The following is a 26,547-nucleotide window of genomic DNA, read 5'->3' on the forward strand; positions in this document are numbered from 1 at the left end:
TTAGTCAGCTCCTAAATGGCCAGGGCCTGTTAGTACTTTGGAAGCACTGCACTAAGGGTGTAGCCCATGGCAAACTCGTCAATCGTCCCGTCATTTCGACATTCAATTAAACAAGCATTTACCAGGTCAGGTCCTAGAGATACAGAAGCAAATAGAACACTGTCCCTAGCCTCATCCTATGAATTCTGATGGGAGAGACAGGCATTTCAATAGTGAACAGACAGCATAATCAAGAATTGTGGGACTACCTACAATGGACATTTTGCAGAGCCCCAGGAGATGGAACTGTCAGTTCCACATGGGGAAGTCAGGAAATATTTCATAGATGAGGCCACCCTTGAGCTGAGTCTTGAGAAATGAGAAGGTCCTGGCTTTGCAGAGCTGTGGTGATGATGCAATGAGATGTATGAGTTTGTCACATGGATTGTTTCATTAAATCATCATGACAACTTATAAAGCAGGCATTATTATCATTCCTATTTTACAGATGAGAAAACTGAGAAGTAACCAAGAATTAACTCTTTCCAATGGGAGAATGGACTATGGCTAGGGGTGGAGGACAGACTTCAACTTAAGTCTATCAGTCTTAAATCTATGTTTGAAACTAGTCTATAAAAACTAGTGTTTTCCCTCTATATTATGCTATGCATATATCTATGCTAAAATTACAACATATCTAAGCATAGTAAATATATAGGATTTCAAAACTTCAATAATCAGTTAAGTGGGGAACTAACTTAAGTTTCCAGGCCTGAATGAGAAACTCAATCCAGCTAGATTGTTCAGACTGAAATCTGAGCACAGGCCCAACTGGCTTGAAAGTCCAAGTTCTTTCACTCACTCTAACATGCTCCCTGAGGGAAGAAGAAGCTCAAAGGCCAAAATAGGGCTCTCAGCCTTTGCAAAAGCAGAAATTACCATAAGAAGTTGATCCCAAAGCCCTCAGTCTTATGAAAGTGGCCAAACTGCCTGAAGCATATAGAGAGGGTGCTTTGGGGATCATATCTTCAGTTCTATAGTGGGACACTGTAGAATTCATTTTACTGTAAATTAGAATTCAATTTACATAAAATTCACTTTTGCTGAAACTAATCTGAGCCTTAAAAATATAAATCACTGTAGGTTCCCATAATTTATTGCTTTGTTAGAGAAGCTCAGACTGTTAGAAAAAATCTTAACTCTTCCCAGTTTGGAGGAAATAATACCTACATAAGGAAGAGTATCACTTATAAGTCATGAAAATCAACCAAAGGTATGTAACAGAAAATGGCACATTCTATTCTGGACATATTAATTCCCTAAGTAAAGTATCATAATTATTCTTCAGCTACTTTTTCTTTTAAAACAGGTAAGATTTTCCATAAATTCAGAGCTCTAGCAAATCTTGAGAATAGTTTAACATATGCTCTAAGCTTCTGTAGGAATTTTTAATTTGGCACTTTAAAATGCAAGCTAAATTATTTGTATCAACTATTTTTTTTACATCAATTGCAAACAAAACTAAAAGGTGTCACATTCACTCTCACAACATAGATAATATACCAAATCATAACACTAAAAAATCTGAATACCAAGAATGAAGGGTTTAAATATACTTAAAGGAAAAAGGTTAATTAGAGATATCCCAGGTTTATTGTTAAAATAGCCACTACTACCAACAGCTACAGAAAATCTCCTTTTCCAGTCCAACCAAATCATATCACATCCTAAATTCCTCCCTTTTCATTTGGAAACCTCTGTTTTTCACATTTCCTATGCTCATTAATTGCCATGGCCAACACCAGATATAGCAGTAATTTGTAACACTTTTTTAACTTGTAAGGGGAAGAAATATTCTGAACTCTCTAAACTCAAGTGTGAGCCAAATTATTTTTACTTCAGATTAGAATTAGGTCTTAAAAACCAAAGGAAAACCAAAGATCATTTTGTGAAATCTGATTGATAGATTACTATTGATCATCACGACTAAACTCATATACTAGCTATCTAAAATAAATAACTGCAATTATAACTCATTTACAAGCATCTTTTGAGCTTTATGTTTATAAAAAGGAAATGGATTTAATGATCAAAACATAGAGAGAAGACATAGTAAAAGGTTAATTTATTGAAAACTACTGGGACTTCCTTTACTTGGCAGCTGCTATGGTCTGAGTCGTTGTGTCTCCAAAAATTCATATATTGAAACATAACTCCCAACATAGGACACAGAGCCTTTGAGGGGTGATTAGGTCATGTGAGTGAAGCCCTCATGGACAGGATTAGTGCCCCTATGAAAAATGCCCAAGAGCTCCCTAGCCACTCCTGCCATGAGGAAAATACTACAAAAAAGTGGTTTTCTATGAACCAGAAAGTGGATTCTCACTAGGCCAAATCTGCTGGCACCTTGATATTGAACTTCCAGAGTCCAGAACTGGGACAAATAAATTTCTGTTATACATACACCACCCAGTCTGTGGTATCTGCTATAGCAGCCCGAATGGACTAAGACAGTATCTATGATGCCTGTTGTCACAGTTTACCATCTAAATCAGTTTATGGGTATCTCTACTTTGGCTGAGTGATTCCCAGTGTTTTCCATATTAGGAAGGCAATGTATTGTTTGCTCAGTCTAGGACAGCCATGGGCAAACTACAGCCCGCGGGCCGGATCGGCCCGTTAGGCTTTTCTATCCGGCCCGCAGAGCCGAAAGAGCAGAGGGTTCTCTTGCTCTCCCCTCCGCTCCTTCACCAGCAGCAGTGTTAACATGGCAACTTCGGGAAACACGGCCGCAGCTCCTTCTTCTGAGTGGGCGGATTTATATCCGCCCATTCAGTAGAAGGAACAACCTCTCAATCTTCCAGAGGCTCCTTGTAATGCCCGCGGACACGTCTCCCGACATCACCCTGGGAATGCGTAGACACATTATCGTGGTGATGTAGGGAGACACACCCCTGGAGAGTACAGTATCAGAGCCTTTCTGAGGTAAGATTAAGAGCTCTACTCAAACACAATTTTTTCCTGTTCCCACATTCTGTACATCACAATGACTTGGTAATAAAACAACAAAGACTTTCAGCTTTTAGGGCTTGTATCCACTGCAGTTTTTTTTCCCACTGCGGATGCGTGCAGCAGGGAAAAAGACACACAGAGGACACGTCACACTAGCCATGCTGCGGCTGCATTTTTTTGCTGATACGAATGCGGTATCAGTAACGCTACCGTGGCCACTAACCGCATGTGTTAGCGGCAAAACAAATGCATTTTGCACTGCGTTTGCTTCTCCCCCTTGCGCCTGTAAAAATGCGTGCTACAGGGCATTTGTGTTAACATGCACCACTGCACATTAGCATCAACGCAAACATGATGGAAACCTGTGTACCCTGCATTAACCCTAGCTGCGCTGCATTGCAGTACTGCACCACACTACAACGGCAGCACGGCTAGTGTGAACGAACCCTAATTCAGTGGGTTGAACAAAAAGATTGTATAGAAATGTGATGAACTAAAGATTTTATTACAAAATCGCTTAATTTCAGGGTTTCAGAAGTAATTGGACAAATGAAAAACTGAAAATCAAAAGTTCATATCTAATACTTGGATGAAACCCTTTCCTGGTAATGACAGCCTGAAGTCTTGTACTTATGGACATCACCAGATGCTGGGTTTTCTCCTTTGTAATGCTCTGCCAGGCTGTCACAGTAGGGGTATATATATAAATATCCTGCCATTTCCAGCTTTTAATAAGAAAAACTGTTGCAATGGGCATTTAAAAGTGGCACTTGGTTGTTTTTATAGAGTCCAGTGGATGCAATCTGACATTGATAATGGGCTCTTTCACACTATGTGCACTGCGGCTGTTTTTTGCCAGCAACGGAAGTGCTAGTGGTAACTACTGGTTACCCATGTTTTGCACTGCCCTAGCACCTCCCATACAAGTGTGTCTGGAAGACACAGCAATGTGCAGCTATGTGTGTTACCATAAATAAAGGGCCTGTGTGAAAGATACACAGGTTTCCTATGGAAAGGGGTTGTTCTCTATGGTCAGGGTGTGCCTCTGTCCCATGTCTGAACTTTTTCAGATGATTTTGTTATATATATATTTTTTAGAAGACCAAAAATGTTATAGTAGAGCAAATTTAATCACTTGTTTTTATACTTTACTGTCTTATTTTAGTAAAGAATTTAATAAGAGAACGGTACTGTTGGTTTTAGCCCAATATTAAACATGAGTGGACCAAGGAAAAGGAAAGTGGACAGTGAATGCCGAGTGTTTAAGAGGGAGTGGACAACAAAATATTTTTTCACCAAAGTCCGATCAATGCCGGTATGTCTGATATGCCAGGAAACACTTGCAGTCTTCAAAGAGTACAATCTCAGCCTTCACTTTGCCACAAAGCATGGCAACTATGCTAGCAAGCAGTCACCTCAAGAATGGGAGGCTACTGCACAGAGGTTGATGGCTAAATTACAGGCTCAGCAAAATGTCTTTCACAGACAAACTGCAATTCAAGAGACAACTACCAAAGCAAGTTTTATGCTATCATTCAAATTAGCAAAAGCTAGCAAACCTCTCTCTGAAGGCGAGTTTTTGAAAGAATGTATGATAGAGACAGCAGGTCTCTTGTGTCCAGAGAGCAAAGGCAAGTTTGAAAAACTCAGCTTATCGCGCAGGACAGTGACTCGTCGAGTGGAACTGATTGATGAAGACTTGGCCAGCAAGTTAAATAGAAAGGCAGAGTTCTTTAAGTTTTATTCACTAGCATTGGATGAAAGTAACGACGTAAAGGACACTGCTCAGCTCTTAATTTTTATCAGAAGGATTAGTGACAATTTTGAAATTACATAGGAGTTTTTAGCCATGGAGCCACTGAAAGGAAAAACATGGGGAGAGGACTTGTATGACCGGGTGTGTACTGTCATCGAGAAAATGAAGCTACCATGGAGTAAACTTGCTAATGTCACAACAGATGGATCTCCAAATTTAACTGGAAAAAATGTTGGACTGCTAAAATGAATTCAGGATAAAGTGAAAGAGGAGAACCCTAACCAAGATGTTATTTTTCTTCACTGTATTATTCACCAGGAATCATTGTGCAAGTCTATATTACAACTTAATCATGTTGTTAATCCAGTCGTAAAGCTTGTTAATTTCATCCGAGCAAAGGGACTTCAGCACCGTCAGTTTATTAAGTTTCTGGAGGAAACTGATGCGGATCACCACGACTTACTTTACCACTCTCGTGTCCGCTGGTTGAGTTTGGGCAAAGTTTTCCAATGAGTGTGGGAGCTCAAAGAAGAGATTGGTGCATTTTTGAAATTAAAGGGGAAGTCTGACGAATTTACTGAGCTGAGTGACAAGAATTGGCTGTGTGACTTTGCATTTGCTGTAGATATATTTTCACATTTGAATGAGCTAAATGTGAAGCTACAGGGAAAAGATCAGTATGTACATGACATGTACACTAATGTGAAAGCCTTTAAATTGAAGCTGAGTTTCTTTTCCAGACAAATTTCAGACAAAGTCTTCACTCATTTTGCCACACTAGCCACACAGAAGGAGACCATCCAAAACGTGAAGAAATACAGCAAATCACTGGATGACCTGCATGCAGAATTCTGTCGTCGGTTTTCTGATGTTGAAAAAATTGGCCAGTCACTTCAACTGGTGGCCTGTCCTTTGTCACAAAACCCTGAAACAGCACCAGAAGAGGTGCAACTGGAACTCATCGATCTTCAGTCTGACTTTGTCCTAAAGGAGAAATTCAGCTCTCTTGAACTAAGAGACTTTTATGATTCATTTAATGAAGCCACTTTTCCAATCATCAGGAGGATGGCACAGAAGATACTGGTGCTGTTTGGGTCAACCTATGTTTGTGAGCAGACATTTAGCATCATGAACATCAACAAAGCCCCTCACAGATCCAGCTTAACTGATGAACACCTCAGATCTATCCTGAGAATAGCCACAACAAAACTAACTCCAGACTTTGATGCATTAGCTAAAAAAGGAGACCAACAACACTGTTCCCACTGAAGTTGATGTCTTAAAGACCAAAAACCTTTCAACCCAGTCTACATTGCCATCTACATCTACGTCCCGGGCATAATTTGGAAGTTGCACTGAAGAAAATATTTAATTTACTGTTTACACATTTTGTTCTTTTCTATTTGTTTTAGTTTTAAATTATTTTATTATATTTAAGTTTAATTTGAAAGGCTTTTGTACCTTTCCTTTGTTAGGCAATTTTATTTTGCCTTTGCCATCTTCAATATAAGGTATGTTATTGTGCTATGATTCCTCCATTTTTTGAAGTTTCAAATTATAATAATTAGTGTTTACATTCTTCTTGTTAAAATGTTTGAAATGAATAAAACTATTGAAATAAAAAAAAAGACCGTACCCTTTTATGTAATGATGTTTACTTTGAATTTATATTAGTTCACACAAACACTCCATCCATGCTTTTGTTCCGGCCCTCCGGTCCAGTTTAAGAACCCACTGTGGCTCTCGAGTCAAAAAGTTTGCCCACCACTGGTCTAGGATGTTAGCAGTGGTGGGTTTTACAAAGTTCATTGCATGTGAAATGCCTATAAGATAAAAATACATCATCCTTGAGTGAGTTTTTCCTCTGCTACTAAAGTATGTTGTTATTTTGTACATATATTCAATGTTGATGAGTAAATAAGATGGGAATATACATGTATTTTCCACTTAAAAAGCAATCTAGTTTATCAATACTGCTAAATGATTTCAATTCTATTTTGATACATATTTTTAAAATATATTTTTATTGATCTCAGAGAATAAGGGAGAGAGAGAGAGAGATAGAAACATCAATGATGAGAGAGAATCTTTGCTCGGCTGCCTCCCACACACTTCACATTGGGGATTCAGTCCACAATCAGGGCATATGCCCTGACCTGAAATCGAACCGTGATTTCCTGGTTCACAGGTCAACGCTTAACCACTGAGCCATGCCAGCCTGGCTTGATACTATTTTGAACTCTTGCTATATTTCAGTGAAGAAGGGGGAATCTTTGGGAATTGCCTTTTATATGATCTTCACATTATACTGGTAAGTTGCCTACTTAAGCACTAGCTGTTTGAAGACCTGTTGTGGTTTATGTTTCTACGCAAGGATTCAGAAATCACAGATTTAGAAGACTTAACAGCTCAAGGTAGCCATATTAGTTGTTCCCAAAAAGGAAGTTAACAGATATGCAAGTATATCTTTGCCGTAAATCTTATACCTTTTGAGCTTATTTTAATCACTTAAAAAATAGTCACACTCCAAATGATCTCTGGGAATAGCTGCCTGGCAGGGTGAGTGAATGACCCATAGAAAATCCCAACATCCATTGCCTGAATGTGACAAGAGGGAATGATTATCACACCCAACAAAGACTCCCCTCAGCTGTAGAGAAGGGGGATGGAATTGTAAACTTCAGCTGGAAAATGACCTCTTTCCTTCTTTGGGGGCCCTTAGTCAAGGCCCAGATAAGCAATACATCACTAAAATCAAGACACAGCAAATATTTATTTGATCTCCTACCCATGCCAGCAAAAGTTCTTGATCAAATGGTGAGCAGAAGCCCCCTGAAGGGTGTGAGGAGGGGGTAAAGGGGCAGCAACCTTTCATTGAAACTTCAATGGCCTAATAAGAAAATGGAGTTGAAATAATTAGAATTTGCTCACAGACAGGCCACTCATGAGTCATGTGCAGAAACTGCAGCTTCCTGCAAAATGTCTTCTAAGTGGTGCAGCATTTCCAATGCAAGGATTCCTTATCTCAGCCAAAAAATGCAAAACAGTGCTATGTAATTAACTCTTAGATTAGGGCTTAAAACAAACCCAAGAGGCTGAATGGAGCAGGAATGAGTGAGGATGGCATGGGGTCTATACCCTCCAGTGCCATCTGGGCATAACATATGTACCAGCAGGCATGGCTCTCACGGTGCCATTGCCAGGAACCCCGGCATCACTGATGGATACATCTATAGGCTGCATGAAGACAATAAGAAAAGCTTGCATATCTTCCTCTCTACTCATTTACACAAAGCACTGAAGCTATTGATTTTTTAAAAACAATTTTATTTCCTCAATCCAAAAAAAAAAAATCGCCTTTAAAAACTATTGGGCACTGGATTTCCCATGTCATTTATGGAGTTGATACAAGGATTCAGTTACACTATTAAAAAAAGAAAGAGGTGGAACAAGCACTCTTAAAGGTGATGTCCTATGACAGCATATGGACCCCTATGCCACAGTGGGCATAGTAAGGTGGTGGCAGCAGCATGTATCATCCTTACTATGGCAGAGCATCATGACACAGGAAGGGTTGGGTTTTTTCTAAGATAATTATCAGGCCTTGGTCTCTGCAGGGATGTCAATGAATCCTAAGTTGCTCATGAAGGCATATTTTCTCTTCTGAACAGAAACAATTCTAAAGACTCCTGGGGTCCATGAGGAAGCATCTTTGTTCCTCCTGGGAACCCAAGCAAAATGTTTTATATTCTTTCCACTTTATCATCCTATTCCTCTGCAGCTTTTCACTATTCTTGCTTCATATTCATATACACAGTTGATCAAGAAGAGAACATGCCACATGGAGGAAACTTCACCACAATAGCAAACTGAATGATCAACTAAAACAAAAACAACAGTTGAAACCTCAGAGGGAAGGCAGGATTGGGGGGCAAGGGGTGAAGGAAGATTAACCAAAGAACTTATATGCATATATGCATAACCCATGGACACAGACAATAGTGTAGTGAAGGCTTGAGGAGGAAGAGGAGTGGAGGGGGTCAATGGGGAAAAGGGGAACATCTGTAATACTTTCAACAATAAAGATAAACATAAAACTATAACAATAATTGTTGAATACAACTGTCAGTAGAATGACTGCAGGAGAAAAATACATAGAGAAAATCTTTCAAATGATATTTCTGGACACATTATCCACTTGAAAGGTCTTCTTAATACCTTTACTTCTGTTTGGTTCTTTAATATAATCTGCTATGGTACAGTTGTTATGAGCACAAGCTCTGGAGAAAGACTTGTTCAAATGCCAACTCTGTCATTTATATCTGTATGGTCTTAGACATGTTAGTTTTTATAGTGTGTTGTTTGTTTGTTTTTTACAAATTCTGTGCCTTAGTATCCTGTTCTGTTAAATAGGGATAAAAATCAAGCTGTGAAGATTAGACATGCTAACACATAGAAAGCATTTAGAATAATACTCAAGTCCTGGTCAGTGTGTCTCAGTTGGTTGAGGATCGTCCCCTAAACCAACAAGGTTGCCAGTTCGATTCCAGGTCAGGGTACATGCCCAGGTTGCAGGTTTGGTCCCTGGTCAGGGTGTGTACAGGAGGCAACCGATCAATGTTTCTCTCTCACATTGTTTTTCTATTTCCCTCTTCCTCTCTCTGTAAAAATCAATAAAAACATATTAAAAAGATAGAATAATGTTCAATAAAGCTATCACATTATTATTATAGTTCAAAATTGCTTTCATATGTATTATCATAGTTGATCCCTCAAGGATCGTATGAAATGGAGGTGATCGTTTTAGCCATATTTTACTGATGAGTATAATGAGGCTCAATTAGGGTAATTTGCCAAAAACATAAATAATCTGTGGCTGAATCGAGGTTTGAATCTTAGTCTTTTAACATTAAGCCTTGACTTTTCCCCCATTACATTGGATTATTAAACCACAGCAAAACCAGCCATACACTACATAAATTCCTAAAAAGAATAAAACTATTGAGAACATCAAAATATCTATTTTAGAAACTCATTCTTAAATACACAAAGATCCGTTAATGTAAGAGTTTACCAAAATAGCTAAAGCTGACTTTTAAAATCAATGTGTAGCAATTTGGAACCTACAAAATTCTGAAGTGAGTAGGGAGTAAGAGGATTTATCAATATGTAATCTTTGCTCTAAATTTTACTTTTTATGAAAACAGTTAAACTCCCGTTTTGAGAAAATTCAATACACAAAGATGCAGAACTACAAAATGGTTGAGTCACACATTACAGAGGGAACCTTAAATGTTTAAATGTGAAACCTTACCATCTTATTGTTGCTCTAACTGACCAGCCAGCAGTGGACTTTTTGATTACTGTTATACTGGTGACATTCAAGCTATTACCCTCCTAGATCTAGAAAATGAGGAGTTGCATTCCACAGAATCCTTATCCACATGAAACTTGGGGGAAGTTTTATGAGACAAGCGGAAGATTCATGAATATAAATGAACAACTGGCAGTTATTCCTTGTTTCCTAATAAATTTTATAATTTAGAACATTTGAATGGATCCCTAGGGGAAGAATTCTTCCACAACTAACATTCTTTCTAGTATTTGCATTTATTTCTAATTCATAGTTTGAATGTGTTAGCCTTCAAGAACTTATATTATTCTATTTAACAAGATCAACCTTTTAATTTATGAATCTAGTTTTTATTTTTAATATGTACTTTATATACAAAATCATTCAAATTATCCTTCAAAATAATTTTTAAAAACCATTTGGACAGATCCACATTAAAAACTAATTTCAAGCAAAAATAGTACACAAAAACCTATGATCTTAACCAAAAAGATACTGGTAAACTCTCATAGACTAGCGAATCTCATTGTACCTATGTCAGTGTTTTTTTTATTCAGCACACCATCAGGGTTCTGTCAAACTTTTACAAGAGTCCACATAAGACTTTCTTTAAATTCATGTGAGCACCTCACATTAAAATATCCACTCATCCAAGTCAACTGATGTGTATTCTATAGCTGAAGAGATTCCCTTCATTTTAATTCTGAAATTATGTTTTCAAAACAAGATGCATAATGTTCTAGAAATATGCCATCAGATGGAAATACTTTATTCCTTAGATATGCACTCGAAATCTATAAAATTTAAATAAATCTCACTAGTAAACATTACTAAGACAGTGAATTTTATAAAATATTATGTAGGCAAAATATAGGATTTATATTTTTCTCTACTGGTCAGAGCTTATCTCCAAATCTCAGACATGCTCAAGGCTATAAGAAATTACTGTATGACAAAATTGAAAGTAGATGGCTAAAAAGCACCATTATGTTAAGCAATTCATAACTGAAAAAATAGAAATCTCTGAGTAATCATTTAAGCTAGAGAAATGGGCATTTTTTACTTTATTCCTATGATTAATCCTATCTAACACTATCTTTGGACTGGTTTGAGACCAGCACCTATGTATTTGTTGATTAAATGACCCAACTCTCTAAATGTCAGTAAATTTATGTTTCAGATTCCCACCACATGCCACATAAATTCCTCACATCCCTGGTTCTTGCCTGAAAAATCAAGGTCATATCACAATACTTTTCTTACCTGTTTACCATCCAGGGTGTAGAGGCGTTTTACCACTCCTGAGTCCAGCTTGATGGCATCAGTTATATCAGTGAGAACCTGCTCAAATGAATGAGCAGTTTTCTTGTTCAGCAGAATTCGGACTGCTTTCCGTGGCTTCACCCCACTTCTGATGATGGTGACAAGTTTGGGCCGAATGAAATCTTTATTCTCCCGCACCTCCGAAGGGCTCCCTTTGGCAGTAGCCAGTGATGACACTGCCCGGGATGCTGAGGTGGTTTTGACATTCACAGACCAGTTGGGGTTCACATTCTTGGTGTACTCCAGTTTCTTGAAGGGCTCTATTGAGCCACACACATAACTCTCTCCTAAGAAAGAGAGAAACACATTTAAATTTACTCTAAGGTAAACTCACTCCCTTTTTCATAGTCTTTCATTTTTTCCTTTTCTACTTAGGGATGAGAGCTAGTCATGACTTTTTAAACAATGGAAGCATGATTAATAGTGAAAAAGAAAGATTTTTTAGTTATAATTTGGCTCTGTCAGCAACAGTTTGGTATCCGGAGGGGAAACATCACCATTCCTCCCTTTCTTCTTCAGATTGGTGATAGAAATATTGTTATTCAGTATACCTCAACCTATCTAATAAAATAGTAATATGCAAATTAGCCACCACTCCGCTACACACACAAGCCACGCCCACTAGCCAATCAGGAGCGAGTATGCAAATTAACCCCAACCAAGATGGCTGCGGCCACAGAGAGAGCAGGAGGGAGGCTTGGGTTTCCCCGGCGATGGAGGAAGCCAAGCTTTCCACCTGCCCTTGCCGGCCCGGGCCTCCGCTTACGGCTATAAAGTTTCAATTATAGAAGATACATAAATTTCAACAGAAATGGCTGCTGCCACAGAGGGAGCAGAAGGCTTGGCTCTGCTCCAGGCTACAAAGTTTCAATTGTAGAAGATAAATAAACCCCAGATACCAGGGCCTCCGCTTGGGTCACCAGGGGGCATGGCCGGCCTGCAAACCACCACAGGCCCCTCACCCAGGCTGTCCCACACCCCAAGGGAACCCCCACCCTGATCCGGGACACCCTCCAGGGCAAACCAGCTGGCCCCCACCCATGCACCAGGCCTCTATCCTATCTAATAAAAGAGTAATATGCAGATTGACCATCACTCCAACACATAAGATGGCTGCCCCCATGTGGTCAAAGATCCTGCCCCCATGTGGACACAAGATGGCCACCACAAGATGACCAGCAGGGGAGGGCATTTGGGAGGGACCAGGCCTGCAAGAGAGGGCAGTTAGGGGTGACCAGGCCGGCAGAGGAGGGAAATTGGGGGCAAACAGGCTGGCAGGGGAGCAGTTAGACATCAATCAGGCTGGCAGGGGAGTGGTTAGGAGGTGATCAGGCTGGCAGGCAGAAGCGGTTAGGGGCAATCAGGAAGTCAGGCAGGCGAGCAGTTGGGAGCCAGCGGTCCTCGATTGTGAGAGGGATGTCCAACTGCCTGTTTAGGCCCGATTCCACCTGGATTGGGTCTAAACAGGCAGTCGGACATCCCTTGAGGGGTCCCAGATTGGAGAGGGTGCAGGCTGGGCTGAGGGACCCGCCCCCCCCCATGCACGAATTTCGTGCACCGGGCCTCTAGTAGAGGTATAAAACTGAATTCATAATAGGAAGTATTCTTTGAAATTTAGAGATATTTATATTTGCAGAAAACTTCAAAATCAGAGGTACCTATATTTGCCACCTGAAATAATGTAAAATCTAAAACTGCGTTTGAAAAAAAAAAAAACACTTCTTAAAATAGCTATGTAATTGCCCTAGCCGATTTGCCTCAGTGGACAGAGCTTCAGCCTGCAGACTGAAGGGTTCCAGGTTCGATTCCAGTCAAGTGCACATGCCTGGGTTGCGGGCTTGATCCCCAATAGGGGGTGTGCAGAAGGCAGCCAAACAATGATTCTCTCTCATCATTGATGTTTCTCTCTCTCCCTTCCTCTCTGAAATCAATAAAAATATGTTTTTTTAAATAGCTATGCAATTTATAAATTTGATGGGAATGTTTGCTAAGCAGTTTATAAAATCAAGTAGAGCCCTAACCGGTTTTGCTCAGTGGATATAGCGTCGGCCTGTGGACCGAAGGGTCCCAGGTTCGATTCCGGTCAAGGGCATGTACCTTGGTTGTGGGCACATCCCCAGTGCGAGGTGTGCAGGAGGCAGCTGATCGATGTTTCTCTCTCATCGATGTTTCTAACTCTCTATCCCTCTCCCTTCCTCTCTGTAAAAAATTAATAAGCATATATTTTAAAAATAAATAAATAAATAAATAAAATCAAGTAGAATTCCAAAAGCAAACAGAATAATCATCCTCCTTCCTCTCCCACCTACACAGGGCAAGCATAATGATCCACACACAATAGGAAGCCAATTCACAACTGTTTATAAATAAAACGTTCTGCGAATGATTAACTTACAAACTGTAGCTTTATAAACTCAATCTAAAACAAGTATAACTATATAAGATGAATAAGAATGGAGGAACTAATGGTGTGGTGACTATAGTTGATAATACTGTGTAGTATAAAAGACAGAGAGTTCTTTCTGAGAGAATAGGACTTAAATGTTCTCACACAAAAAAGGATAAAATATGTGAGGTGATAAAATTGGAGTCCTTCCAAAATGTGCAATTTAAATATTTTACAATTGTATTTGTCAATTATACCCTGATAAAGCTAAAAAGAACATAAATAATTTTTTATTAAAAGGTACTTCTTGCCGAAACCGGTTTAGCTCAGTGGATAGAGCGTCGGCCTGCGGACTGAAGGGTCCCGGGTTCGATTCCGGTCAAGGGCATGTACCTTGGTTGCGGGCACATCCCCAGTGGGAGGTGTGCAGGAGGCAGCTGATCGATGCTTCTCTCTCATCAATGTTTCTAGTTCTCTATCCCTCTCCCTTCCTCTCTGTAAAGTATCAATAAAATATATTTAAAAAAAAAAAGGTACTTCTTAGCAGAGAATCATTCAAAGAGAATATTACTCAGACTGTTAAGTAGATATGGATCACTCACAAAAAGAGTAATACACGTTCCAAGCAACGGCAAATTATAAAATGATTGATCTTAAGTATACATATTTCATAAATGTAGTCAAAGCATTTTGAAATTAAAGATTTTATAATGGCTTTTTTCTGTGTTAATGTCTTTGTATCTGGAAGTAGCTAAAAATGAAAAAAAAAAAAAGCCTTCAAAATTGCAGGTAAAGTGACCTAGGATTAATTCTACACAGCTCATTTACATTTATCTAAAGCCTTTTCCTATTTTTAAATTAACAGTGCACACATCCAAGGAGACAGGATAAGTATTCACATAAAAAGAACTGAATAGGGTTTCAAAACTAGAAAAGTACAGTTATACAGGTTATCAAATATTTACTTTGCAAATGTTTATAAAATATACTCCAATGTGTATTTATACATTATGGAGTGGTACAAATATTAGCAATTTAGCAATCCCCCTTTCCATCCACCTAGCAGATCATGACTGGTCCCAACTATGCTATTCTCACTATTTATGCAAATATCAAAAACATATACATGGGCTCCCTGACCTTTGTGGCGTAGTTGGTTGAACATCATCCCATGCACCAAAAAGTCAGTAGTTCGATGCTGGGTCAGGGCACATGCCCAAGTTTTGGTGTCCACCGCTGGTCAGGTCTCATGTGTGAGACAGCCAATCAATATTTCTTTCACATCAATGTTTTTCTCTCTCTCCCTTCTTCAATAAAAACATATTTTAAAACAAACATACAGGGACTAAAAGAACAGTGTGTTTCTGAAGGCTCTATGGAAAGACAGTGTGCATGTGACAGAGGGAAGAGAGAACTGGAAGTCTGGGCTCAATACCTGGCCTCTCCACAAATGTGACTGTGGGCAAGTCACCTAGTCTTCTTGAGGGTAATTTATTTTTCTATCAGTGAAGGTTATCTCAGTGGTCACTTTTATTTCACCAGGTTTTAACAAAGATCAATAAGAGAGTAAAGGTCAAAGTGATCTCAAATACAAAATTGCTACACAAATGAAAAACAGCTGAGGCTGCAGTAAGCCTGAAAGGAAAATTAAAAAATGAAATTACCAGAAATCAGTAAGCAGGTTTTATATTATAAGGTGTTCATTGTTTCTAGCTATGTAGTTACCAGTAAAATCACTCTGGCTCCATCTCATTGTAAGAATGCACCAAACATTCCCCGAGAAGACTTTTACTGGTAAAACTGGTCTGTCAGAATTCTGTGCTATTCAGTGATACACAGTTGTCTAATTATTTGTTAAGTTTATATACTATTTGTTAAGCTAATAATTAAAACAAAAGCATGGAGTGGTTTACACCTCAACAAAGAAAACTTTTTAACTTTAGAAAAGAAAATAATTAGAAAAAGGAAGAATTTTAAAGTACTCACATAACAATATAGAATGGGTTTGTTGAAAGAGAAAAAAACACTTTTTTCACATCTTCTTAGATAAAGCACACTGAAAATTCTTAAAAGCAACACTGGTTTGTTTCAAGTAACAACAATGAGATGAAATTTGTACTTAACTTATTCTGTCACTTTGATGATCCTCTGCCTGGTTTATCAAATTTAAAGATTGGAATGAAATCTTGGATAAGGGTGTGAGACTCCAATAAAGGATGACATTGTGCAAGGAGGAAAGTGACAGCTAAAGGGAGAGGAAGGAGCTGATCAGCAAACTGAACATCACACACCATGCAGCTCTGTCATTTAAAATCTACTACATTATTCAGAAATTCAGGAAAAGTCAAGATGTGTTTCCTTACGTTAATAAGCTTCTATTTAATTGTGCAAGTATATTTACATTAAACATATTTAAACCCAAATTTTAGATACATATATTTAATTATGATTCTGAACTTCTCCCTACCACTATAGACCCTACTTCTATTTAAACTCAGTTAAATTATGATTTTGTAAAAAAAAAAAATAGCTTTTTAAAAATGTGATAATATCTCTGATAATTGTATATTAACAAATTGTAGTTGCTCTGAATGGGAAGAATAGATAGTTTTTATTTGGTCCAATAGCTCTGGATATCCAGTATTTAACCTCTTTCTTATTGGGGCCATGAGTTAAGAGATATGTTATAATCTTGAATAGAAAATCATCAATAGATTGTATTCAACTCTTAACATGATGTATGTGTGTTAAAGGTCATTGAAAAATAACAAAACAAGTAAAACTTACAATTACTTATAAAAACTTATAACTGATAATTATAAAACATATAGTTACATACTTCTTTTTATGTACTCAAAGCCATCCCAAAGTTTTATGGTGCAATTCATACTACAACAACAAAATGAAAGTTGATCTATCTAACCTAAGGTATATTTGAGCAAAATAGCCTTCATATTGTGATTTAAGAGTAGAAATATATATTTTGTCTTCATAACATTTCTGGCACAGAGCTCCTAAAGTCCTTAGAATTTTCTAAGTGATAAGAGCGATAAAGCTGTCTCAATATTCAAAACAAACTCCTCTCTACCACACCTGAGTTTTGTTAATGAGGTGACTTTTGGAAGCACCTTAGGATGTGGACTGTTTGCCAGCAGAACCAGCCATGCAACTAGAGGAACTTTCGTTCCCATCCCACTGACCTGGGACAGGGGAGAGGAGGTAGAGATTGAATTAATCACCAAAGGCCAATGAGTTAATCAATCATGTCTATGTATTACATTTTCTATTAAATATTTATGAAGGCCTCCATAAAAACCCAAAAGGACAGGGTTTGGAAAGCTTCTGCTTGGTGGACATGTGGAAATGCAGTGAGAGTATCATGCTCAGAGAGGGCATATAAGCTCCAAGCCCTTTCCCCATACTTTGCCCTCTGAGTCTCTTCCAGCTGGTTGTTCCTGAGTTATATACTTTTAAAATAAACTGATAAATCAGTATGTAAAATATTTCTCTAAGTTCTGTGAGCCACTCTAGCAGATTAATAGAACCAAAGGAGGGGGTCATAGGAACCTCCTAACTATTGGCCAATCCATTAGAAGCACATATGACAATTTGTACTTATAACTGGCATCTGAGGGGGTGGGGTAGGGACAGTCTTGTAGGACTGTCCTTAACTTGTAGTATCTGATGCTATTACAGAAAATAAAGTGTTAGAATTGAGTTGAATTGTAGGACATCCAGCTGGTGTCACAGAGAATTGCTTGGATGCGTTTGGGGGGAAGCCCCAAAACATTGAAATTTTATAGCCCAAATTTTGCTTTAATCATTTTGGATTATTTACTATAGGTGAGGTTAAGCAAGGGCAAAAAATATGTCAAGATCATAGACGGTTTAAATGAAATGGTATAAAAACCCATTTAGAGATGGAGCTGGCAATTACTACACATAATGACTTGCTAGTTGGTTATGATATTGCCAGTTTTGTCCCAGTTTAATCAAGTGAAAGTTTTTGTGTTAAAACTGATTCTCAAATTAAAATTTAATACTCTGAGTGTGTCCAAGATATCCCAACAAATATCAGGAACTGCAGAAGCAGCACCTGTCTGAATTGCTGTGGCATTTACAAAAAAAAAACAAAAAACAGAAAATTAATATTTGCTTTTAAGCAAAGGCAAAGGTAAAGAAATGGCAGTTAACAACAACAACAAAATGTAAGGACATAAAGCATAAAGTTGTATTCTGATACAATCTCTTAAAATATCAGAACATCATAAGTTCTTCCCTGAAAGGGTTAGATATTTTATGGGACTTTGGAGAATGGAATATTTTCTGTGTAAGCATATTAGATAATTTTTAAGGTAAAGAAGAGTCTGTGTTTTGTTTTGTTTTAAAAAAATCACATATACATTTTTAAATTATTATATTTGCCATTAGTCTTCAAAGTATGAAAATAAAATTTCCTACCTAACAAAGTTTATTATTTAAAAATCTGCAAAGGTAATTTTACTTGGCCATAGACTCCCATTATGAAATTAGAGGATTTCCAACTTAATAATAGAAAACTTCCGTTAATATAGTACCAGCTCCTTGATTGACCCGGCCTGTAGTGAGTCAACCAGGAATGTGCTCCTTCACAAGATGCCACAGAAGATTGCCCTGTTTCCTATTACATATTGCTGGAGTGTTTTCAATAGCTAAGAGTTGTGACTTGTAAGTTGCAGCTGTGATATCACTTGACCTCAATCTAAATGAAGATGACCTAATCTGTACACTTCACATTACTAAAGCTGGCTTCTACCTCCTCTAGATTCCTTTAAGTTCTACATGTGGCATGTTCAACAGTATCTTAAGTGAGGAATATCCATAATATATTTCATTTTTCCAGTGTATAAAACTTCTCATTGAAAACTCTGGTAATTAAAGTTTACTACTATGAGTTATAGTAAAATCTGGGAAAGCTCAAATATATATTGAACCCTCTGAACTGGGGTAAATTGTATGAAAGACATTATTTATAGAATAAAATATCATAAAGTGCCTTCTGGATATTATATATTACTAGAGGCCCGGTGCACGAAATTCATGCATTGGGGGGGGGGGCACGGGGTGTCCCTCAGCCTAGCCTGCGCCCTCTCCAATCTGAGACCCCTTGAGGGATGTCCAACTGCCCATTTAGGCCCAATCCTACCGGATCACAATCCAGGACTGCTGGCTCCCAACTGCTCGCCTGTCTGCCTTCCTGATTGCCCCTAACCGCTTTTGCCTACCAGCCTGATCACCCCCTAACAACTCCCCTGCCAGCCTGATTGATGCCTAACTGCTCCCCTGCCAGCCTGTTTGCCCCTAACTGCCCTCCCCTGCAGGCCTGGTCATCCCCAACTGCCCTCCCCTGCAGGCCTGGGTCCCCCCCAACTGCCCTTCCCTACAGGCCCGGTTGCCCCCAACTTCTCTCTTCTGCTGGCCTGGTCACCCCTAACTGCCCTCCCCAGCAGGCTTGATCGCCCCCAACTGCTGTCCCTTGCAGGCCTGGTCCCTCCCAACTGCCCTCCCCTGCTGGCCATCTTGTGGTGGCCATCTTGTGTCCACATGGGGGCAGGATCTTTGACCACATGGGGGCAGCCATCTTGTGTGTTGGAGTGATGGTCAATCTGCATATTACTCTTTTATTAGATAGGATTAGATAGGATAGAAGCCTGGTGCCTGGGTGGGGGCCAGCTGGTTTTCCCTGAAGGGTGTCCCGGATCAGGGTGGGGGTTCCCTTGGGGTGTGGGGTGGCATGGGCGAGGGGCCTGTGGTGGTTTGCAGGCCGGCCATGCCCCCCGGTGACCCAAGCAGAGGCCCTGATATCTAGGATTTATTTATCTTCTATAATTGAAACTTTGTAGCCTTGAGTGGAGCCAAGCCTCCTGCTCGCTCTGTGGCGGCAGCCATTTCTGTTGGGATTTATTTATCTTCTATAATTGAAACTTTGTAGCCTTGGGAGGAGGCCTGGGCCAGCCAGGGCAGGCGAAAAGCTTGGCTTCCTACATTGCCGGGGGCAACCCTAGCCTCCTGCTCTCTCCAGCTCTGTGGCTGCCGTCATTTTTGTTGGGATTCATTTATCTTCTATCATTGAAACTTTGTAGCATTGAGTAGAGGCCTGGGCCGGCAAGGGCAGGCGGAAAGCTTGGCTTCCTCCATTGCCGGGGAAACCCAAGCCTCCCTCCTGCTCTCTGTGGCTGCAGCCATCTTGGTTGGGTTTATTTGCATATTCGCTCCTGATTGGCTGGTGGGCATGGCTGGTGAGTGTGACTGGTGTGTAGCGAAGGTACGGTCAATTTGCATATTGCTCTTTTATTAGATCGGATAAGACTATCTCAGATACACACAGCAACATTTCATAATCTACCTGGAAGGCGATGGTTTAAAAACACGATTTTGATAGTGCTATTAAAAGCAAGGAAAAAGATTCCCAAAGGCACATATGGGTCATTGTTTCCTTGAAGTCTTTCATAATAGAATAGTACATAAAAATAAGATTATAAAAAATAAAATTTAAATCTGTTTGTCAGACCTGTTGAAAATGTTGATTTCTCCATTCAGAGCAACAGAAAAAGAACATAAGAGGTAAAATGGGGAGGTACAATTATTTAAAATTTAAAATTGATATAATTAAAAATAAAGGAAACTAAAATAAAAAGGGGGAAACATGTTGAGGACCCATAATACAACAATAGGTTTATGTGCAAATATAATTTACTAAAATACAAGGTACTAAGATATAAGACAAAAGATAAAAATGTAAATATAAAACACCACTAGAGACATTATAAATTGATAACAACCCTTTTGGAAAGCACCATGGTAAACTGTATTGGAAGCCATGAAAATGTTCATTTTCTTGGCTAAAAATTTCTCCAAACAAATAACAGAACAACAAATAACAAAACTGAAACAAGTATATGCAACATTGGCCATGAAACATAAAAATTTAAAACAACCTCTTAAATCCTCAGTAACAGGTACAGACCTGAATTAGTCAACCTGAAAAGTGAAAAGAATTCTAAGTCATGAGTTTGTCTTCAAACAGCTTAGAGGCAAGATGTGTTATATGAAAGATTCCACTACAAGGCAATAAATGATAATTGCTAAATAAGTGGTCCATGCAATTCTAATTCAGGGGAGAAAAAAATCACTTCCCATTCCCCACTGATCAATCAATAAAGAGGAAATAGAATTCATGCTGGCCTGGAAAGTGAAGCAAGGATAAAATTTTCATTGGCAGGAAAGAAAAAGGACAACATTCCAGATTTTAAAATAATAATAATAACAATAATAGGTTCTTCTGCACAGTTCAGTAAAGGGATGGTGAGATATTAATATGTCTTTCTCAAAAAATAAAATAAAAATAATTCCATGGACAGACAGAGTAAGACTGCAGTAGGCAGCAAGGTCAAATTTACACAGAGTGGCCAGATTATTATGATCTCTGAATGCATAATAATCTGCTCGCCTGCCTGCCTGCCTGATCGCCCCCTAACCACTCCCCTTCCAGCCTGATCAATGCCTAACTGCTCCCCTGCCTGCCCAATTGCCCCTAACTGCCCTCCCCTGCCAGCCTGGTCACCTCTAACTGCCCTCCCCTGCAGTCTCAGTATGTGTGTGTATATATATTTATATATTAGAGGCCTGGTGCATGAATTCGTGCATGGGTGGGGTCCAGCCAGCCTGGTCAGGGGGAGGGGACATGGGTGGTTGGCCGGCCTGCCTGCTGGTCCAACTCTTGGTCGAGGAGACAATTTGCATATTAGCCTTTTATTATATAGGATATACACTGAGTGGCCAGATTATTATGTGTTCAGAGATCATAATAATCTGGCCACTCAGTGTATATGCATCAGACCCATGTATTAAAAAGATCACATTGGCTGCAATGTGGAGGAATGACTCAATGGAAGACAGAAGAGATGGAGAACTTTATACACCTGCACTAGGGACAGGGAGGAGTGGATGCTATAAGAAGTACTTAGTAGACAGAATGAACCAGAATTGGCAATTAATTGGAAGTGGGACCCAAGGGAATGTGAATGTATAACATTGAAAAGATGACACTGAAAATTCTATTTTGGTCAACTTCCCATATACCACAATAGATCAATAAGAAAGGGAACAAGTTTAGATTAGATGGTAAGGAAGAAAATTAATGTGGTTGTGCACTATTGAATTTGAAGTTCCTAGGAGCCAACCAGCTGAAGATTTCTAACAAGCAGTGAAAATATAAGTCTGGAGTTTGGGAGAGAGATGCATGTGGCAGCCACAGCTATGGGGATTATGCTCAGTGAGACTACACCCAGCTAGACAGCAGGAAATCCAGGGTAACTGCAGTTTTTAAAGAGTGCCCTGAGATGGAGGAGCCACTGAAGGGAACTGTGAGAAATCAGGTGCCTATAGCCATGGAAATCAAGGGGTGGAAAGTACGTGGCTGGGAAAAAACTAGACATCAGCATTCAATGCTCCTGGAACAGCAAGTGAAGATAAGGATTCCTAAGAGATCACTGGCCTGGCTTTTAGGAGGCTACATATGGTTCTGTAATGGCCAATTGGATAGTGATGCCAGATTGCTTTCATTCATTATTTTATCCATCTATTCTCTCTTTCCTTTTTCTTCCAATGATATTTATTGAGTACTTGAAAACACCATGTTAGGCAGTGAGGACTCCAATGGCTCCCTGACTTCTAGAGACTTTGATATAAAGTAAATAAGTACATTACAATGTAATGGTGCTAATCAAGGGCTTGAAGTATGATTGGAAGTTGAGGAAGTAGAGACAGCAAATGATGATGTTCTTGTCATGGAAGAGCTCTAGGTGTGAGAGGTCAGCAAGATCAAGGCAAGGCTGAAGTGATGGGAATGGAGATCTTTGCTATTGGCAGAACAGGTTATCTGAATGTCTTCCATGTAGCAGATCCTATTCTAATCCTCACCACAATCCTATAAGCTAAGTATAAACACACCACTTATCACTGGGCACAATGAGGCACAAAGACAGCATGGTCAAGGTCACAGGGCTAGCAAAGGTGGAGTCAAGATTCAAATGTAGGTAGTCTAACTTCAGAGCCCTGACTTAACTATGAGGCCATGCAACCTCCCCAGGGCACCCATCTCACCCTCCTTATGAAGAGGAAAGTCCAGACAGGGAAAGCACAAGGAAAAAGAGCAGCTGAGGCTGAGCTCAGTTCAGAGTGTACTAACAAGTAATAGGAGACAAGGCCAAGATAGGAGGAAGGGGCAGGAGAGGATTCACTGAGAAGCACATTAAAGATTGAGGGTGTTGTCTATTTTATATGTAAGCAGGAATGCCATTATGAAGCAAATATATGACATAAAGTGGTTTGTCTATGGCTTGGTTTATAGGCAGAAAAACATGTTTGAAGATTACTGTTTGGGACATGTGTGTCCTAAAGGGCTTGATTTAAGAGAGGCTGTAATGGGAATGGAAGAATGGGGGTAAATACAAATTCTATAAAGAAAGGAAAAACCACCTTAGGAACCTATTCTAATAGTACAGGGCAGAGACAACATGAGTCCAATGGTAGGAATATGAGGAGTTATTTATTTTATTTTTTTTCATCTTTCACATTTTTCTACAGTGGGCACTGAAGAAAAAAAAAATGTATCACTTCTTCACTCAAAAAAAGTAACACTGCCCAGCCAGCGTGGCTCAGTGCTTGAGTGTAGACCTACGAACTAGGAAGTCATGGTTCATGGTCAGGGCTATTATGCCTGGGTTGTGATTCCCAATGTGAGGCAGGCAGGAGGCAGCCAATCAATGATTCTGTTTCATCATTGATGTTTCTCTCTCTCCCTCTCCCTTCCTCTCTGAAATATATATATATACACACACACACAAACACACACACTAGAGGTCCGGTGCACTAAATTCGTGCGCGGTGGCGGGGGGGGGGGAGGTTGTGTCCCTCAGCCCAGCCTGCACCCTCTCCAATGTGGGAACCCTCGAGGGATGTCTGAATGCCCATTTAGGCCCATTTGGGTCGGACATCCCTCTCACAATCCAGGACTGCTGGCTCCCAACTGCTCGCCTGCCTGCCTGCCTGATCGTCTCCTAACCACTCCCCTGCCAGCCTGATCAATGCCTAACTGCTCCCCTGCTGGCCCAATTGCCCCTAACTGCCCTCCCCTGCCAGCCTGGTCACCCCTAAATGCCCTCCCCTGCAGTCTTGGTCACCCCTAACTGTCCTCCCCGGCAGGCCGGGTCCCTCCCTACTGCCCTCCCCTGCTGGCCATCTTGTGGTGGCCATATTGTGTCCACATGGGGGTGGCCATCTTTGACCACATGGGGGCAGCCATCTTGTATGTTGGAGTGATGGTCAATTTGCATATTCCCTCTTTATTAGATAGAATATATATCCTATCTAATAAAGAGGGAATATGCTAATTGACCATCACACTCTCACAAAGATGGTGGCGACCACAGCCAATAAGGAGGGAATATGCTAATTGACTGCCATGCCCTCAAAGATGGCGGTGCCCATAGCCACAAGATGGCGGCACCCAGTCCCCTCAACCCCACCGGGGCAGCGCAGCACGGCTGGGCCCACCCCCAGGTGGGTCCGGCTGCTCCGCAAGCCTGCCTTCAGAGTCCCCCAGTACCCTCAGCCCCCCAGCTGCCCAGGGCCGGCCTGAGGTGCAGGCAAGCCTCAGATGGCAGCTGCCCAGCTGCCCAGAGCTGCCCAAGGCTCAGGTAACCAGGGCCAGCTGAGGCTTGCCCTGCCGGCAGTGGCAGCAACAGAGGTGTCATGGGGGTTTTGCCTTCCCCTGATCGCCGGGTCATTTCCTGCCCCAGAGGGCTCCCAGACTGTGAGAGGGGGCAGGCCAGGCTGAGGGAGCCCCTGCTCCAGTGCATGAATTTTCATGTACTGGGCCTCTAGTATATGTATTTTTTTAAGTAACATTGTTAAAACAGTAATAAGGACTTGAAAACTATAATAATGGTGGTGGAGAGGACTGAACAAATTGAAGAAATGTCTTAAGCAGAATCAAAAGAATTTGATGACAGCTTAGATTTGAGGGAGGCAGGGAAGGAAAAGTCAAGAGTGATGTTAAGTTAGATGGTGACCCCATTTAATGAGATTTAGAACCCAAGAAGAGGAATAAATCCTAGATAATGGAAAGAATGAGTTCACATTTATCATGTTAACTTTCAAAGGATTAAGGACTAGAGTACCCATTAAATATATCCAGATGTTTGGTATTCAGAAGAAAGGTCTGATTTGGAAGTAATTGGCCTTAAAAGAATGATTAAAATAATGGCACTCGATGACATCATTAGTAGATGACCCAAAGACAGAAAAGTGTTTAAAGTGAGGCAAGAAAGAGAAAGTCACATTGAAACACCACAGTAATAATTGCTACAGACAAAATCCACCAATAAATGCCAAAGTGGGCACAATTTGAAGGAAACAAGATATTTGCATAGCTTCAAAGTTTCTCCTCAAAATATTTATCCTAATATATAAAAACCCAGGGTCCATAACGTTCAAAATGACCGAAAGCTTGACCAAACACCAGGCTGTGTGTGCAGCAGGCTCTGGTGGATGGGGACTGGCAAGCAGATTGAACTGCTGACTTCTTGGGAGAGAGAGAGGCAGGGCTGATCAGCAGCTACCATGGCTGCTGGTGAGGCCCAGAGAGAGAGAGAATCAGGGTCTGAGCCTTGAGGCTGAAGATCAGACCCTGCTTCTCTCTCTTTCCGGGCCTTGCCAGCAGCCGCATCTCTCTCTCTCCGAAAGATCAGCAGTTCAGCCTGCTCACCAGCAGCCTGGGTGGCTGTTGATCAGCCCTGCCTCTATGATCAGACCTTGGGATAGGCCCGGAGATGCTGACTGGCATAGAAACCGACCAATCAGAACCAAATCTGGGTGAAGTGCGAGGAGCCATTGGCTGCCTAAGAGGCAGAGCTTTTGACGCTGACTGGCATGGAAACCGAACAATCAGAACCAAATCTGGGTGAACTGGGAAGGCAGAACCTAAGGTGGGTGCTGAGGAGGGGTTTTAAGGGCAACAGCTGTTTCGTGTAAGGTGTAAGAAAGTGGTTCAATTTTTTAATGACTGGTTTGGCAGTATAGTGCATATGGCTGGCTATCAGTCCAGATATAGAGATTATGTATTTTTGTCTGCCAAGAGCATCTCCTCCTGCTGAAAAAGACTTCACCGCCGCCCCCCCCCCCCCCCCAATTTAAGCAATCCTATCCTATATAATCTACCTATACTTTTAAAAAGGTAATATGCTAATTAGACCGGGTCGACTGGCCATCTTCTTCCAGACATCTGACTTCCTTATAGACAAAGCTATGGTGGTGGGGGCTGAGGCAGAGGCAGTTAGGCTCAATCAGGCCGGCAGGGGAGGGCAGTTGGGGGTGAGATCAGGCTGGCAGGGGAGAGCAGTTAGGGACGATCAGACAAGCAGAGGCAGTTAGGGGCAAGATCAGGCCAGTAGGGGAGGACAGTTGGGAGCAACCAGGCTGGCAGGGGAGGGCAGTTGGGGGTGATATCAGGCTGGCAGGGGAGCGCAGTTAGGGGAGATCAGGCAAGCAGGCAGAGAGGTTAGGGGTGATTAGGCAGGCAGGCAGACGGGTTAGGGGTAATCAGACAGGCAGGCAGAGGCAGTTAGGGATGATCAGGCAGGCAGGCAGGTGAGCAGTTAGGATCCAGCGGTCCCAGATTGTGAGAGGGATGTCCGA

The 26,547-nt window shown here is 40.6% G+C and overlaps 1 protein-coding gene across 5 annotated transcripts in view; it reads right to left on the minus strand.

Annotated features, from left to right (window-relative positions):
* The window catches only part of DCLK1 (doublecortin like kinase 1), a gene marked incomplete at its 3' end in the record, with an annotated part of 521,814 nt that overhangs the window by 484,193 nt on the left and 11,074 nt on the right, over positions 1 to 26,547 (minus strand). For all 5 annotated transcript variants that reach the window (XM_080660910.1, XM_080660912.1, XM_080660909.1 and 2 more), the window contains exon 3: positions 11,364 to 11,710. In XM_080660910.1, the coding sequence (XP_080517036.1) occupies positions 11,364 to 11,710 (347 nt within the window). The remainder of the gene's footprint in view (positions 1 to 11,363; positions 11,711 to 26,547) is intronic.

Source organism: Plecotus auritus (genome assembly GCF_963455305.1).
Source record: "Plecotus auritus genome assembly, chromosome: 3".
Lineage (NCBI taxonomy): Eukaryota > Metazoa > Chordata > Mammalia > Chiroptera > Vespertilionidae > Plecotus > Plecotus auritus.